Below are 17,095 nucleotides of genomic sequence, written 5' to 3' on the forward strand. Positions count from 1 at the left end.
TCAGGTTATATAGAGCCATCACATCAGGTTTACTAGTTGCATTATTCAATTCTTCTATGTCTTTATTTTTTGTCTATTGATTATATCTAGTTCTAAGAGAGGTATATTAATTTCTCTAATTGTATTTTTACTTTTTATCAAGTTCCCTGCATTTCTAGTGGCTTTTGATTTAAAGTATTCAGTTCCTCTGATAATTGGGACATAGAGTTTACTGCCACTATATCTTCTTAATAGATTGTGTCTTTTGTCATTACATAATATGCTGTGGAGTATTTTTAACCTTAAATTCCACTCTGATACTGACATTTCAATTCTCGCCCTTGTTTTTTGTATTTGCCTATTTTCTCTTTGTCACCCCTTTATTGTTAGCCATTTTCATCACTTTAAGTGTGTTTCTATACCTAGCACATAACTGGGTTTTGTTTTTTCTAAACACATCTATTTTGTAATGATAGAAAATTCAATCCATTCATATTTAGATAATGGTAGATTCAATTGATCTCATTCCTTCTATCCTACTTTGTGTATTATTTATTTTACATTGTTGTTTCTTCTTTTTCCTTCTAGTTTTTGCTGATTTGTTTTCTATTTTTTTTTTTTTTTTTTTTTCTCCATGAAACATTAAAACAGGAAAGTTTGTTGTTCTCTAGCTTGGTATTGTCCTGCCTTTTTTTGGTGCATTTTGTTGACTCAGGTAGGCACTTAGGTTAGAAGCCTCACTCCCACCCTCCCAGGCACACTCAACACTGATGCTGATATTTGTCACCAGGCTTGAACCCGGGGCAGCAGGATGTATTGGAGATAGGGTTCCATTCTGCCACTCTGCAGTTGTACAACCATGGGCAAATTATCCACCTTATTTGACCGTTACAATGTAGATAGTCATGTGGCACATGTGGGACTAACCAGGGCACATGTATGATCCACTTGGCATACAGTTGGTGCTCCTGTTCCCTGCTCTGTCTCTCCTTAGGCTCCTGGGCTGGGTTTGGGCCTCCCCCTTCTTTGAGCTGAGCAATCAGGATGAGGAAGATGGCCACAATGGCCAGCCTCATGTGTCTGGCTCACTTCTCTCAGAATTCCTAAAAGGGATTTCTCACGTCAGGTCCCATTGGTCTTTCATTTCTGTGGGGCAGCAGGGATTATACTCTTCTCTCCTGCCCTTAAACAATGTAACGAGACACTGTGGAGGGCTGTCTGTGGACACACAGGAGGTGGGCCTGGAACCCAGTGCTCCTGCCTCCAGCTCCAGATAAAGGAATGCATCTTCTACTGTCTCCTCTAGGACCCCAGTGTAGCGGGAATACCTTAAAATTGTTAGTGCTTCAGCTTTTTTAAAGAATCTTGTCTAGCTGGTTTTCTGGTTTTCACTGGAAAGCCCATTTTACAAAAAAGATAAATTTGTTATATGCAGGAGACAGGAAGTTGGAGGAGGGACCCAAGAAGGCCATGTCCTGGAGACTACAGCTTTCCTGGGGGCCTTGAGGAAGCAGCTAAGGGACACTGGCAGGCATTGTCCTTCATCCACGCTTCATCCCTTGCACACCTCTTGGCCTGGTGTTTCTCTCCAGGGCTTCGAAGCTGAGGAATCCACTGATTCAGAGCATGCTGTAGCTGTCATCATCAAGTCTTGGGACTTGCCCTCAATGTACTGGGTGTCAATTCTTTTGTATCCTCTCATTTGTTTGGTAGAGAGAGGGGTGGAAAGTATTGCAGATGATCTATCTCTACATCTTTAGTTTTGTGATTCTGCTGATTTCCAGTAGGCAAAACTTTAACCTCCTTGAGGGCAGAGGTCTGATACCTGTTCAGATCCCTACTCAAGGGTTGTGGAATGTGGTTTGGCGCCTTCTCCCACGTGCTGTTGATAACTGAGGACAGCACCCAGGAAAGCCCCTTAGCTCCTTCCACCATCTGGGTCCTCTGATCTGCAGGACCTTTGGGGTTTATTCCCTGTCCACCCATGGGTTCTGTGTGCCTTCTGCTGTTAATCTACGCCACTCTCCCATCTGCCCTTCCATCTTAGTGCTCTCTTGCCACTTCATAAAAATGGTGCCACAAGCTCCCTGGGGACAAGGCAGGGGCTTCTTCCCTGCTGGAGGCCCGTGGCCAACATTCACGCTGAGGGGTGAGGGTGGCAGGTGCTATTTGATGAGATCCTCTCCCGCTCAAGCAAAACAACAGGTCTCCCGGAGCCCAGCCCTCCTCTGCAAGCAAAAGAATACCAAACAACTCTGTTCAAAACAGTTTATTTTATTTTATTTTTTTTTTGTCAGACAAACACATTGATTTCTGGACCACAGTAGAGGATGGAAACCTTTCACAAACTTATTTATTTGAAAATACAAATATAAAATTATACTTTCCACATCTGTGATGTGAGAGACTGCCATCCACATAGTAATTTTTTACAACAGGGCTTTAAGAAAGCCACACACAAAGACCTGAAAGATGCTTGAGATATATATATAGATAGATACATATATATGTATATATATAAAAAAAATACTCACTACCAAAGTTCTCATCAGTTTCATACTAAAGTATAAAAGTAAGGGTGAGGTCAGCCACAGTGCTAGGGAAAGTTTTATTTAGATACATTTATGTCCACATGAAACGCTTAGACTTGCATCCTATTACATATGGAATTCGGAGTTTACAATACACCATGAACGGCAGATTGGCTAGCCCACGCTACTTAAGAGGACACTCACAGATTCCACACGCGATGGTACATTATGTACAGAATACAGTAGTAGAGAACCTTCGAGGGAGGCTCTGGAACTTTTGTCTCTCAGCCTCCAGCCCCCTCCCCCATCATGCCCCTGCCTCCCGGAACTGAAATCCTGTCGGAGACAATACATTCTGATTATTTGATAGCCAGGTGTTTGGATTAAGGTTGCCCCCCCAGCCCCCGACAAGAGGGGTGGATTTTATTTATATGTTTTTGTGTTTTAGTTTACTTACATTTTTTTGGTGGAAAAAAAAAAAAAAAAAAAGAAAACAAACATATTACAGTATTAAAGTATTGCTTAACTTCCAGCGTCTCCTTGTGTAGTGTCTGTGCCCAGGACAGGGCTAAGCTGACGTCTGCTAGTTGTCTGCTTTGGGGTGAGGGTGGGGAAACCCGCCAGTGTCTTTCTTCAATGTGCTTGCCTGCAGTCAGTCCCTCTGCTCTACCCACTGTCTGCCTCCCTTGGAAGATAGCCTGGCTTGTGAAGCACATTCAAGAAAAAAAAAAAAAAATCTCCCTTCCCCCACCAGCCCCCCACTCTCCCTCTGTCCCTGCGTGCCACTTGCAACCGATAAAAAGAAGTATGAGTTAGTGTTTCTTTTGTAAACAATTTCATATGCAATATAATACAGAAAGCATGGCTGACCTTCAATAAAAAATGTAGTAAACGATATTGCTTTATTCTTGAATATGCTGCAGTGAGTGAATGGCAGAATGAAGCAGTGTGGAGGTGGTGGAGGAGGCTAAGTCCCTAGCCCTCGTTTGCACTAAAGATCAAAATAGGTTTTGTTTTTCTATTTGGAACCAAAAATAAAATTTTTTCCCCCAAAATCCCCAAATGAAAAAGAACAACAAGCAAAACCCACCCCCAAGAAATCAAAAACAAAACAAAACCAAGAACAAAAACTGAACACCTTTCAGGTCATTAGAACCAACAATTACCCAATGATTTTTATACTAGTCTAGCAAGATGTGTGTAACATTCACTGGCTGTGATTGCTGTGCAGTGAAACAGTAAATTGACAGCAATAGAGCCATGCTACCTTAAAGTCCAAGCTACAAGTTCAAATTAAGATGAAGGTTATGAAGGATAAAAACGCAAAGGCCTGTTGGGGCTTCGTTTGAATCAAGCTAATGGGCGACTGGGATAGAGCGCGAGGCTGTTTGGTTTTCCCAATGGATATGAGGAAGGCCACGAGCCAAGTCCGTGGAAGCTGCTAGAGAGCAGACCAAGGCTTGGTCATATCCGTCAGCCCCATGCCCAGCTAGAACCGGGAATGGGTCCGGGAGCTAATGCCACTCACTCGCCTCTGCTTGGGAGGAGAGGAGTTCGGGGGTCTCAGGCAGATGGATCTGGAAGCCAGAAAGTCACCCGGTGGCTGTTTGATAATTCCGGGGAAAAGCCATCAGCCAAGAGGGTTTCGCCCCCAGGGAAGGCGAAAGGTGGTTCCCATGTTCGCCATTGAGCTTAACTGAAACAAAGACAAGGCTGAACATCAGTGCTAAAAGAATTTACAAAAATCTTTCAAAATGGACTTCTAGATGGATGGGGGGACTAACGTGAACCTTAAACCTAGGTAGCCACATTAAAACATATCGGATTTCCACAAGATTTGTGCTATGGGCTACTGGGTCTCTTCAAAAGGTATATAAACATCTAAAACATATTCACACAGATTATCAATTTCTTCTGAGCATTCTTAAAAAAATATTTTTCTCTTAGTAAAATCATTTTAATATACCATGCCTCCCTCTTTTAAAAAATAAATTAAAAAAATCCAGTTTTGCATATCTAGCATTAGCATTTAAGGTAGTATGGCACCCCTTCACAGTGGGGGGGGGGGGGGAATCTACAAAACGCCGTAGAGTCCGCCGGCATTTTAACATGGTGAGACCTTGGGTTAGTTGAAACCACATCAGATCAGCTAAAATAAAATTAAACTTGAAATTGAAAAAAATAATTAAAGGAAAAAACTGCCCCAAAATTATTAGCTTTTTTTTTTTTTCATAAATAAGAGAAAGTTCTATCCTTACTGGTCCTAAATCTGAATAACTATGTCTAATTTTTTTAAACCTTAATTATGTTATACCTATCAATATGTACTAGAAGAAAGAGGAGAAAAAAAGTCGCTACACTAGTACCAGGACAGCACGCTTACAAGATAGCCATTTTATACATTATTAACATACAATGATCAACAAAGAGTCTTCTATGAGGTGATGGGGGATGCAGAGAAAAGGAAGGGAAGTACAGTACATCACCAACATGGACAAAATAGGAATTAAATTCCCTCGTCTAAACACTGAATTTCTGGGAATTTACTATTTTTTCTTTCTTTCTTTTTTTTTTTTTAAATAAAACTTCTGTTTTGTTGTTTTATGACTTGAACAAGTTTTGATATTTTAAAAGCGCTCAGCATTTAATCTGGTTGTTTGGGGGAAAAGAAAAGAAACAAAGAAAGGAAAAAAGCAATAAAAAAACCTCACCAAACAACCTAACATTTTATTAGAAAAACAAAGAACATGATTTTTTTTTTTAATTAAAAAAAAATGTTGTTGCTGTTTCATTAGAATTGAAAAAGGCTTTTTTCTTTCTTTCTGAGTTAGCATTTTGGAGTCTTTAGTTTGAAGATGCTTTTGCCCTACCATGTCTGTGAATGTCTACATTAGTCTACTTTGTTAGTAAAATTTATAAAAATAGGAGTGCAGCAGCTCTTTATAATAAATGTCGCATTCAGTGTCTCATACTGGCTGTGCCTTAAGTACCAAATTTATAAACGTAACAATTTAAAAAATATTAATAAAACGTCAATATCACATTTTAAAAAAGAAAAAATATATATCCACACTACAATATGTTTTAATGCCATCTATTGAGTTGTACTTCTATAGTTGCTGTTGCCGACCTATTACCAATATTTAAAAAAAAGTTAAATTAAAAAATATCCTTCATCATAAGTATCTTTCCCCAACCGAGGACCATATATTATAACAGCCAAATGTTAAACATGTGCAAAGAGGAAACTGTCAGTTTTTCCCACCAGTCACAGTGCAGTGATGTTTATACTTTTTATTTTTAAAATTCTGTTTACATCTATAATAAATTAAAAAAAAAATTCTTCCATAGCCTCTCTGGTGATACTTGCAGCACTGAGGTATTAAAAAAAATATATAAACCAAAAGGTTGCTTTCCTAATTTGTAAATAGAAAGTGAATGGAGAAAGGTTGTATTAATGCAGGCTTATCCACTCCTGGCCCATGGGCCCCCAGATCTGGGAGCGGGGTGGGGAGCAGGGGGAGAAGAGAGGCAAAGTGTCCTAGGAACCTTTGGAGGTGCTGAAATGATTGGACAATAGAAAATGATCAAATATTTAAAAATTAAGACTGAAAAAGAATATCCCCCCCACCCCACCCCCACCCAAGCCAAACAGGTGTGCTTTGAAACTTTAAATATGTTAAATATTAAAATTGTAGCTTTGTTTTTAAAAAACGTCTTGGGAAAAGCAGTTTTTCATATTTTAAATAAAAATCTAACTAGACGGTAACATTTGAAGCTGTGCACAGACAAGAGGTTAATAGGCTGGTACAACACTAATACAGTTCTTAGGTCTATCACACAGACAAAGGAGCTAAACAGTGCTCTAACTTGTCCTGGGGTGGTCCTGGCAGCTGGGCGATCTTCATCTCAGTAACTGACTTGGCCAACGTTCCCTTCCCGCCTCCTTCCACAGAGCATCAAACTGCCTGGGACCGACTCCCTCACAAAAATATTTTTGATTCTCTCTTTCTTAATAGTTTCTATGTAGTTAATGGAATTGTATTTACAACATTTCTTTTTTAGAATTCACAATTTCAAAAAACCTTATAATATCACCTCTTTCAACAGAAAAAAAGCACTTATAGAAAAGGAGGACACCCAAAACACTGTCGTCCTTACCTTATTGCCGAAAATAGATAGACTCAGATTAACATAGAGACATCACAAAAAGAACTGCTAGAGAGTCTGTGAATTAGCTTACTACATCTCACTTCTTCTACAACGCAAAATAGAAAGCTCATGCCCACCTCCCGCCCCGCACTTCACAACTTTGCTTCAGTGTGTGCTCAAGTTCCACCTGAAAATTCATACAGTCTCAGAATTGGTACCAAAATAGGGAGAGTAATATTACCATCTCAGCATCCTTTAAAAGTGAGAACAGAACCAAAACAAGCAAAAAAAAATTTTTTAAGAAAAAATAACTCCTTAATATAACAATTATACTATGGTTAGCTTTGAACTAGATATTAAAGCTACGTGACTACTGGACTAAGTCAAAATCACTACCAAATGTGATTCAAGGAGATTTAAAAGGAGAATGGGAAGAGAGGAAGGGAGAGGGAAACCATCAAGAAAAACAAAACAAAACAAACTGAAATCATGGGTTATATACACATTTAAAAGCTGTTGTCTTATATTACAGCAGATTCGTGAGATGATGAGATGTAGTCAACCCTCGATCCGAAGTGAGCCATCTCTGGTTGGGATGGGGAGTGAGGCTGGTGGGGGTCCAGGTCTGAGGACATCACCTAAACAAAGGGCCACTCAGAAACTTCGCCCAGTCTTGCCTGGACATCCAGGTATGCTCTGCAGGGTGGGGAAGGCCAGGATGTCCAGAAGAAAACATAAAATGGAGGGGAGAGGGGAGGAGAAAGAAGTGTCAGACAAGTATGAGATTTCCTCCACTGTTTTAACTAGAGTTTCAAAGATGGACTTCATTGCACTACTGAATATGTATGAAAATCACCTGGCTAGAAGCCTACTGAGATCACAGCTTTGGAAATCTGACACCTAAACCATGCCTGATACTGGGGAGAGGACAAGGTTACAACTCTTCTTGCTGATTTGATACAGTACCATAGGGTTCTTGAGGTAATGGTGGGAAATGTGGTCACAGGGGTTGCAGCCAGATGGGCCAACTGCCCATTGACCAGAGATACCTTTTTTCTGTTTAAACTTCTGTTTCCAAAGCTAAATGTTAAAAACAAACAAACAAACAAAAAAAACCCCGCAAACTTTTGCCTTTATTAGATACCCATCAATAACTTTTAAATGCAAACTTACGCTAAAAGATCATACCACATACCAAAAACTAAAGGTCATGACACTAAAAATATACAACAAATAACCAGCTTTGGTTACAGGAAACAAAAACAGGCCCAGGATTCACAGATGTGTTAATTGAGTCTCCCTGAATTGACTGCGGGTGGGGGGTGGGGGGCGGGGGGCGGGGAGCGGGGCCTGGGCTCCTCTTTTGTGGATGGCGCTAAATGTCAGAGGGTCACCTCTGTTGGGGACAATGTGTGTGTCTGACCAGTCCTTCCTAACTGCTGTGGTGCAGCCACGTGGCTCTATGAGTTCACCTAATCCATTTTGGAAGGGGGTGAGTTGCTATCACACTCTTGGCTACTTCGTCCTTCTCTGGAAATTGAGTCCTAGACTTAGATGAGGGAGGATGGGCTGGTAGCAGCCTCCCCCATCCCATTCTCTCCCGCCCCACCCCTATGGAAAGGCTTTAGTGGCCTTGGGGGTACATGGAGCTGTGGGCAGGAAGCCCTACACCACTCCTTCTCTTCCAAGGGAGGTAAGGAGGGAGCACAGGCAGCCCCAGTGCCTGGCCTTTCAAGGGTCTGCTGTGCCTCGTAGTTGTTTAACCCCCTCTTCATGTGACTTCACAAAGGGCTGGAGCCATCTTCAGTCTCCGGAGTTCTTGGTGATATCAGTTGTCCCTGCTCCCAGAGAAACCTTACTTCCTCTGGGCCCCCAAACCCAGCTTAATTAGTAGCGAGTAGCTTTCCTTCAAACTGTTAGTGGCCTCTGGCTCTGGCCAGCAATGGCTGGGTCAGTGGTCAAGGGGAAGTGGAGGCGAGGGGTGGGGGAATTCACACACATGGTTTATTTGGTTAACAGAGGCAGTTGCGTTAGTTGAGGTGATCCCTTAGCAGCAACATTAGAGAAATCCAAGAGATTTATGGAGCTCAACTCAACCCAGTTCTCCACCTGGTCCGACTCAGGAGCCAGGAGCAATCCCTCACTAGGAGAGAGGCATCCAACGAAGTGCAAGCCCGAAGTGGCCAGTTCATCTCCAGCCTTGTTTCTCCTACCTCCCAACTCCAAGAGTGAAAGGCTCTGGTGCCCCTGTGGGATTTTCCTAGTGGAATACATTGCCTGGCCTCAGCTGTCACCCTCTCTTTTCCAGAGACAGATCCATGTTGCAACCTCACGCACTTAATGTGCTAACACAGTACACATCTAGTGCTTTCACAAGGACAACCCCCTCCCTTGCTGGTGTTCTTCCCAAGAAGGACAGATACTCACTTCCACAGGAGTGTGTGGCAAGGGGCTCCCTCACTGCCCCAACCTCCCTCTCCTCTCTTCCATCCCCTCCACATCCCCATCAAAGTGATTGAAAAAATGTTTAATTAACTTGAGCTCAGTTTAAAAGGTTAGGAAACTGGCAGGGATCCAAATCCACGTTACACAGGTGATGTCGTTAATTTAATTTGCTTTTCGTGCAGTAATCTGGATAATTACTCAGTAGTTACTGGCAAAAATGTTTTCTTTTCACTAAAAGATGGAGTCTGACTGTTTGACTGCATGAACCCCATTGGCTGAGCCCCAGCAAGGCCTGGGGAGCTGAAGGGGTCTAGCAACTCACAGGGCCAGCTCAAAGGACCTCCAGGAGTGGTGGCCCTGGCCCCCATCCCTGCTTCCAGGCCTAGCAGAAGCCCAATGCTTCCCTGCCTCTATCCCCCTGGGACGGGCGCAGCACGAGATCTCCTTCCAGTTTCCCACACTCTTGATTGTATTTCAAGACAGAGAAAGATGAAGGGTGGAGAAGATACAGAAAAAGAATCCAAAGAACCAAATTAAGAAAAAAGAGAGAGTCAAAAAGGTGGGGGTCATGATTAAAAGCTGGAGGAAGGGATGACAGATTAAAAGACTGGATTTGTTTTTGCCCCCACCCTCCTGAAAAGGGGTCCAGAAAGAGGAGAGAGAGATGTGGATGTGATGAGACAGGGGCACGCACGTACATGTATGACCCGTGGACATACATGTACGGACACACCAGCAGGGCGGAGACACATGGCAGAGACGGTAATACCTCAGAGTGAGATGGCAACGAAAGCACCTGCTCAATGGTATCCATTTGTAAAGGCCGTTGCAATCAAAGGTCCCTAAAATTGCACAATTGTTAAGGTCATCAGTGTGCTATACATGGGAACAGATTGTCACATTCTGGGAAAGGAAATTATCTCTAGGACTAGTTCTGTGGTTGCCAGCATGAATATGTAATTCTGAGACACCGTGCCATGAGGGGCCAGGATGACATCCTCCTAAGCTCCAGACCCCTAGTCCCCACTCCCTCCGCCCCTACCAAGCCTATCTGCTTACCCAGGGAAAAACCAAAAGCCAGATTCAGAGGCGTGGGTGGGTGGTGGGAAACGGGGGTTTGTGCCCCCAGTGATGGGCACGGCTGCCCTGAACCCCAGAGTGCAAAGATAAGTCTCTGTCCACAGTCCCAGCGGCTCTAGCTGGGGAGAAGAAATCCCGGTGCAGACAGACTGGGATGCTTTCTGGTTATTTCAGAAAAACATCACAGCCCACAGGTCAAAAGACCCCGGTTTTCAAGAACAAATTGGGCCTGTGTTTCTGGATGCTGAATATGGAAATGAGTTGTGTTCTAAGTAGTGATAGATGGTCCCCTAAATTGAGCAGCTCTCAGGTGAATAATAATATTCTGGATTTGGTACCACAGTTGATCCGAGGGGATTAGATTCATTAAACTACTGACTTAAGTGATACTGGCTTGGGAGCAGAACTGAACAAGGACCCACCCTGCACAAATAGGGCTGGCAGGTGTGTGTGCATGTGTGCGTGTGCGTGTGTGCGTCCGTGTGTGCGTGCATGCATGTGTGTGTGTGCATGTGCGTGCGTGTGCGCGTGTGTGTATGAGGGAGGAGCTCCCAATGCCAGGGGGCATGAATGAGGCCACCTTGGTGCCCTAGACTGTCTGCACGTGTTTTGTTCTCCGCAGCGTGGCCCCCAAGGCAGGGCTTGCCAGCTGTTGCTCAGAAGCAGAGTCTGACAGGAACGTGGCCTGGGACTGCAGACGCACCCATCTTAGCTCAAAACCAAGCTGCCTCCAAAATAGTGAGGCTGGCTAAGGCAAAGGTTGGCCAATTTTCTGTTTCCAAAATGGAAGGGACAGCGAGCAAGTGGGCTCAGGCACATTCATGCTCACACACACCGGGAGGGAGAAGAACAATACAATCTGAAAACAGCATGCAAATCTGTTAAGCAAATCTCCATTGCCTGGATTAGTCAGATTATAGAACCACAGAGCATTACAAATATCAAATGCATCTGGCCTTCAAGGGGTGGGGGCTGCAGCTAAAGAACGCAAATGGGAACTTACTTGGAACCTGGAAACTGTAAGAAACATTAGCAAAGGAAACTGCCTGGGAGAGGGCTTGGACCCCCACACCACCTCCCAGGCTCCAGCACTGCCACTGGACCTTAGATCAGGGGCTCTGGTGACTAAGGCTCCTACTCTGGTGGGGAGCTGGGACATTTCCCGGCTTTCAGGTCCCAGCCCACATGACAGTGTCCAGAAAGCGGGGATCAAGGAAGGTGGCCACTACTGAGGCCCTATTACGTGCCAGTGCGTGACATTATTTCGAATAATCCTCCCACACTCTTTGAGGAAAGTACAGAGATGCTGGTTTTGCAGTCGGGGAAATGAGGTTCAGGCGGGTCATCAAAGTGGCTCAAGGATGCACTGTGTGAAGGTGATGGAGTGGTGAGATCTGAACCGGACCTGCCCATGCTCCTTCCGCTCCATCACACAGCCACACGAGAGGCACTCAGGACATGTCTAAGGCGATGGAGGCTTCAGCCCTCAGGAGCTGGTGTGATGTTGATGGGGACCCTCTGTCCTCTCCTCTGCCCCCGATTTTGGGCTTTCCTGGCACACCCACAGGCCACAAGGAGCTGGTCAGGAAGGAGGAGGCAGGAGGGCAAGGGAAGGCAGGTACTTACAGCTATGCCGTGGCCGAAGCCCGAGCCCGGCTGTGGGCTGGCTGCACTTATGTAATTCCCCACTCCGGAGTCCTGGCTGGCAGGGCCGTAGAGATCGGCGACAGGTCCTGGGCTGTTGGCCCCCGGGAAGCCTCCGGGCCGCGCCGGGTTGGAGCCTGCCGGGGAAGCGGGCGCGCCAAAATTCGGTTGAGCACTGTAGCTATTCAGGACTGGTGTGCAGAGAATAGAGCTGGGTATGAGGCCAGAAGCCAGGCATGCACCGGTCATTACAAGCCAAACACTTGAGAAAAACAGCTGAGGCCCAACTTCTAACACTCAACCAAGGCCATGCGAAAACATCAGCAGGGACTCAAGAATACTCAGCCCAGGCTACTACTAAGAAGCTTGGAGCTCCAAAAATATAGAGAATAAAAAAACAATCATTCAACACACTACGGCAACCAACCGGAGGTGCTTCACTGCCCACCAAATTATCACAATAGAAATAGAGATATATATGGAAGAAAGAGAGAGAGAGAGAAAGAGTTTTTTTTTTTTTTTCACATCTGAATTGATGCTCATGCAGTCTTCTAGATCTGGGCACGTTGAGACAGCATTCACATCCCATGCAAACTACAAAGGAACTAGTTTTAGACTACACATTGTGTTAATATTGATATTAAAACATGACAGGAAACAAAGCAATTTGTGTCCAGGAAAAAAAAAAATCTTTGCGGAGGGGATTTTTGATCTTTTCTTGTATGTGTGTTTCACTTTTTCTTTTTGGATCCATTAAATGACAAATTGGTTTTGTTTTGTTTTTTTAAAAAAAGACAAAAAAGATTCCCATTCTCCATCCCACCCTCACCACTCCCCCCTCCCCACTGGCTACTCCCTCCCTTCCCACCCTTCCCACTCATAACCCTGAATGAAAGTCATCAATACTGAACGTGGTCGGAGGATGGGATATGTCATGGAGAGTTTGGGCATCTTGACATAACAGTAATGATGGCGGCAGAGAGTTTCCTTTTGGGGTGGAGAGAAGGGGATGGAGGGAGGGATGGGGGGGAATGGTAAACCTGGAGGCTGGGGCCAGAGCTGGGGTGGAAGCCAATGGTTCTACAGGACACCCACACACTCACCTCCTGCAGGAGAAGGAAAGGGGGGATTTAAACTTTTTTTTCCTTTTGTTTAAAAAAAAAAGACAAAGAAGTATGAATGCAGAACATACCGACTGAACCAATTCATAGCTAAACCATAGCTGATCAAAATGCCTGCTTTCTCTTGGTTATCCTGCAATGTCAACTCCAGACTGAGAACAGCAAGCTCAGGATGTATACAGAGAGGGGACTTGACACGCACAAATCCAGAGAGTGGTGGGGTTGCAGATCGGGGGGCAGCGGAAGGTGACACTGCCTCGGCCCCCCACCAACCTCATCATTCTGACCCTAATGAGGGTCGCAGCCTGTCAACCAGTTAACTAGGTTAATTTTGTTCACCTTTATTTCCCCTTAGTAGTTTAAACTTTATTTTCTTTTCCAAAATGGAAAACAATATTTTTTTTAATTGTAAAAGGAAGTTCTTATTGATTTTTAAGCCTCAAGGTGAGTCTGGGCTGGCCAACTTTGGTCTACGGCTAACCTGTATTAAAGAACCAGACATTCTGAGAGTCACACTTTCAGATCTTTGGCTCCAAAGGGCTGCTCCTGGCAACAATCACTTCTCCCTTCTGCCTCCCTTGGCCTCTCCCCCTCTTCCCTGTGACCAGTTGCCTTCAATGGCAGAGGCAAAGAACATCCATGCAGGTGGGGTCACTCCTGGCTTTGGCCCCTCCCTTGCCCAGGGACCTGTGGTTTGAGGCCCTCAGTTCTGGTGGGCCTGGAAGAGCCAGAAGTGGATTGATTTTCACCCACTTGTCACAGGGATGGGAAGAGATTGATGAGGCACCCAAGGCACACTGGCAGGAGACTGAGACAGAGACACAAAGATACACGAGAGACCAAATCAAGCTGGGCCTGGCTCCTGACTCAGCAGAGAAAACAGAACTGTAGCGTCCGGATGCCCTTGGGGTGGGAAGCCCGAAGGTGAGCCGCTTTGAAGCTGTAGCTGAGAAATGAATAAACTGGCCAATGGAAAGAGCAGGTTAAAGAGAAAAAGAAAAAAAATAAATTACAGAGGCTGAGAGCAAGTGAACGGCTGATCTGGGAATGCGCTGGCAGACAAAAGGATCAGAGATTTTTGAATACAGAAGATTCAACTTGCAGATAACACTTGGCCCTCTCACTCATGGAGGCAAATATCAAGCCGAGATATTCAAAAGGCGGTATTATCTTAGTCTAACACATTTTTTTCTTCTGAGCTCAGGAAAACAGAAGAAGCTTGGACAGTGGACTCCTGGTTTTGTCCAGGCAGCTGAAATCCCTCCCTATACAAATGAATTAATTAGCCTGTTCCATTTTAGGCTAATAGGATGGGGTGGGCATGAGGAGGTGCAGTGGTTGATGGAAAGAAAGTTTTTTTGGCTTCTTTCTTGTCTGGCCGGATGTGAACCCAGGAAGGTGTTGGGCAGGCTCACCTAACTAGTGGGTGGGGAGAAGCAGGTTTAGATTTCCGTTTCTTCCAACAGAAGAGCCACCTAGAGACTAACCTAGCCAGCAGAAGCAGTCTCGGAGACAGGATGTAGCATGCCCACAGAAGGGTGATGTCCAGAAATGCCCCCTTCTGCAGGCTTAGAAGACAGAAGGGCTGTTGGTGTTATGCCCATCCCTGGCAACCTCTCCCATTCCTGTGTGCGGGGAGGCCTGTGGCTTCTGAGTTGGCCTGAAGGGAATTTCACAATAAGCAGCTCATGTTAGGTCTATATCACCCCTCCTTGCTCAGTCATCCTCCATCAAATGACACAAAAATCACCGTGGAGAAGACACTGTATTAGAATGCAGCTTTCAAATCCCAAGTCCTGTTTTATTATGCACTTGCTCATCACAATGCCGGAGCCTCAGCTCAAAGTCACCTTGCAGATGTCCCCCAGCCAGGGGTGAAACACAGGGCTGCTGGGTCCCCACTAGAGGGCGCAGCCGGCAGGCAATAAGCGCCCAGTTCTGGGCTGGTCCCCTGTCTCCAGCTAGGCTTCTGGGCAGTGGAACTCGCACCCTTGAGGGCCGGGCGCACGGAAGAGAGGAGCCTCTATTTTCCACAGTCAACACTTGTGTGTGTCTGTCTCTGCGAGCAGAAGACCCAGGCTCCAGAAAGCATGTTAAAGTCCCCCAACAAGCCATCTGGAAACTCATGCATCTTTGAGAAGACTCATAAAAAGCAACGGCTCTGGCTGCTTAGGAGAGAATGGGGACTGCCACTTGGCACATAAACGTGTCAGTAGCTGTTCCTGCTATCTGACAGTGGGAAGACATTAGGGACAAAGCAATTTTCTTCTTTCGCGAAGTCAGCGTAACTCCACACACTGAACACTGGCTGGCTACACAGGAAAGGGGCTCATCTGAGAACGCTGTCTCCCTCTAAGAGGAGACGTAGAGAGTGGGGTTGCAGGGGGTGGGGGGGAAGGCATGAAGCCAAATCTCTGACCTGAGGGTGCTTTCTGTGGAAGTCATTCTCCAGTCGATTCTCAGTGATCTTTCTAAGTGAAGGGTGCCTTTTCCCCAGGCACGGAGACTTATTTTGGGGGGCCAGAATCGGTCCCATATACCAGGATCAGCTCGGGAAGAGAAGATGGGACGTGGCTCTTAGTGGACAAGGGCACCTTGTCTACTGCTCAGCTAGGGTGTGCGTGTGTGTCGGGGGGGAGGGGCAGGGAGTACACTTTGCTGAATAAATAAACAGTGCTGAGATTTATAAATTGGATATTATGACTCCTGTCCCAGAAGAGGACAATGTCTTGCAAACGTCTTGGCATTTTTGCAGCAGGAGCTTTGAGCGTTAAGTGGCTTGGGATAAGCCCTGCTCTAGGATGGCAGTTTGGGGGCTCATTGTGGTGATCAGGTTCATTTCATTAGCAGCATCCATGGCAGCATTTTAATCCCAGGCAGGTTTCTCTTTGCCCTTCATCCTCACTCCCCAATATACTCTGGGCTTTCCCAGTCAAGGTGGCACCCACAGAGAGGCAGCAATGACGTAGAGAAAGGGAGCACTGGACTCGGAGGCAGAAGACCTGACTGTGACCCCAGCTCTGTTCTTACAGTCAGGTGCCTTGGGCTAAGAAGCCACTCACAAGCCCAAGTCCTCATCTGTAGCAAGTGAGTGATGCTTTCCTTATTCAATCTGACTCACGGGGCTGCTTCAGGAATGAAAAAGAGAAAGTGTTCTGTAACTTGTCAAGTTTAAAACAAATACACCCTATTTCTGAAATAGTTATGTATGCAGAGCCCAATAAGGCAGGTACCACCTGTGGATTTAGGAAAATCTGATATAGGAAAATGCAATTCACTATCCATATGAATCAGGAGGTGACTTACAAAAATCCCAATTTATCCATTTGGTGCATTTAATCATCTTGGGCCTGAAGAAAGAACTCCTGGGAATGGGGGTCAGAAAGCGAGAACACCGAATCTCACCGAGGATGGCAAGAGGAGATGCACTTGAATGAAAGTTGGTGGCATTTCACATGGGATAAAAGGAGAAACTTCCTGCCCATCAATAAAATACTCTGATGGCTGACCTGGGAAAGTCCGAGAATCTTATCCTGTAGATCTTAACAGAGACGGATGCTGCAGGCTTAAGACTCTCACCTGCAAGGGTTGGACCCAAAGCTACTGTGCATCTTTCCCTTAGGGTTCTAAAACGAGATGCGAGAGATGCCTGCTGTCTGGCCAGCATGTGACTCTGCCCAACTGTGGTGAGAAGGGACTGGGCTGAGAGTGGAATTAGGCACGGAGGGTAGGGAAGTGGTAGGAGTCAGAACAGCCTCACTGTAGGTCTAGAAAAGGTATGGAAGTCTAGTCCAATAATTTTTGTGTTGTCCCTAAGTGATGCCACTGGACCTGAGGCAAAAAGCTAGAGCCAGGACAATGAGGGGGGCACCTCTCAGAGGGCACCTCTGGCTCTAAGGCCTGAAAATTGGATTATTACTGATCCAGAGAAAGGAACTGTTTACAATATTTTCCAGATGAGCTCAGTTCACATATTTGGGACAAGCCAGGGGCCCACCAAGTTCCAGCCCTAGACCCAGCTCCTAGTTCGGTGGGTCTCACGTTTCCGCAAAAGCCAGGGCCAGCCCTCAAGACAATTTCGGTCATCTGCTTTGTGAATTATCTGCTGCTGCCAGGTTTCATTTCAGGCCGAAGACCACAGTG

The 17,095-nt window shown here is 45.3% G+C and overlaps 1 protein-coding gene and 1 non-coding gene across 19 annotated transcripts in view; one reads left to right on the forward strand and one right to left on the reverse strand.

Moving 5' to 3' along the window:
- Window positions 1–1,318: 1,318 nt before the first annotated feature.
- On the forward strand, window positions 1,319–1,383 carry LOC114673280 (U7 small nuclear RNA). Its single transcript, XR_003724002.1, has one exon. It is a non-coding gene; the product is annotated as a U7 small nuclear RNA (small nuclear RNA).
- A 1,195-nt stretch (window positions 1,384–2,578) lies between these two features.
- Window positions 2,579–17,095, reverse strand: part of MSI2 (musashi RNA binding protein 2) — a 433,576-nt gene continuing 419,059 nt past the window's right edge. For 6 of the 18 annotated variants that reach the window (XR_003723736.2, XM_077971002.1, XM_028836311.2 and 3 more), the window contains 3 exons: window positions 11,814–11,968; window positions 9,877–9,949; window positions 5,790–7,358 (listed from right to left, as the gene is read on the reverse strand). Coding sequence is in view for 17 of the 18 variants with exons in the window: in XM_077971002.1 (XP_077827128.1) it covers window positions 9,908–9,949; window positions 11,814–11,968 (197 nt within the window). In the remaining variant the exon portion in view is untranslated. Of the gene's footprint in view, window positions 7,359–9,876; window positions 9,950–11,813; window positions 12,023–17,095 lie in introns of all 18 variants that reach the window. The other 12 variants (XM_077970999.1, XM_015119180.3, XM_028836305.2 and 9 more) reach the window with 6 other exon arrangements.

The sequence above is a fragment of the Macaca mulatta genome, chromosome 16 (genome assembly GCF_049350105.2).
Source record: "Macaca mulatta isolate MMU2019108-1 chromosome 16, T2T-MMU8v2.0, whole genome shotgun sequence".
NCBI lineage: Eukaryota > Metazoa > Chordata > Mammalia > Primates > Cercopithecidae > Macaca > Macaca mulatta.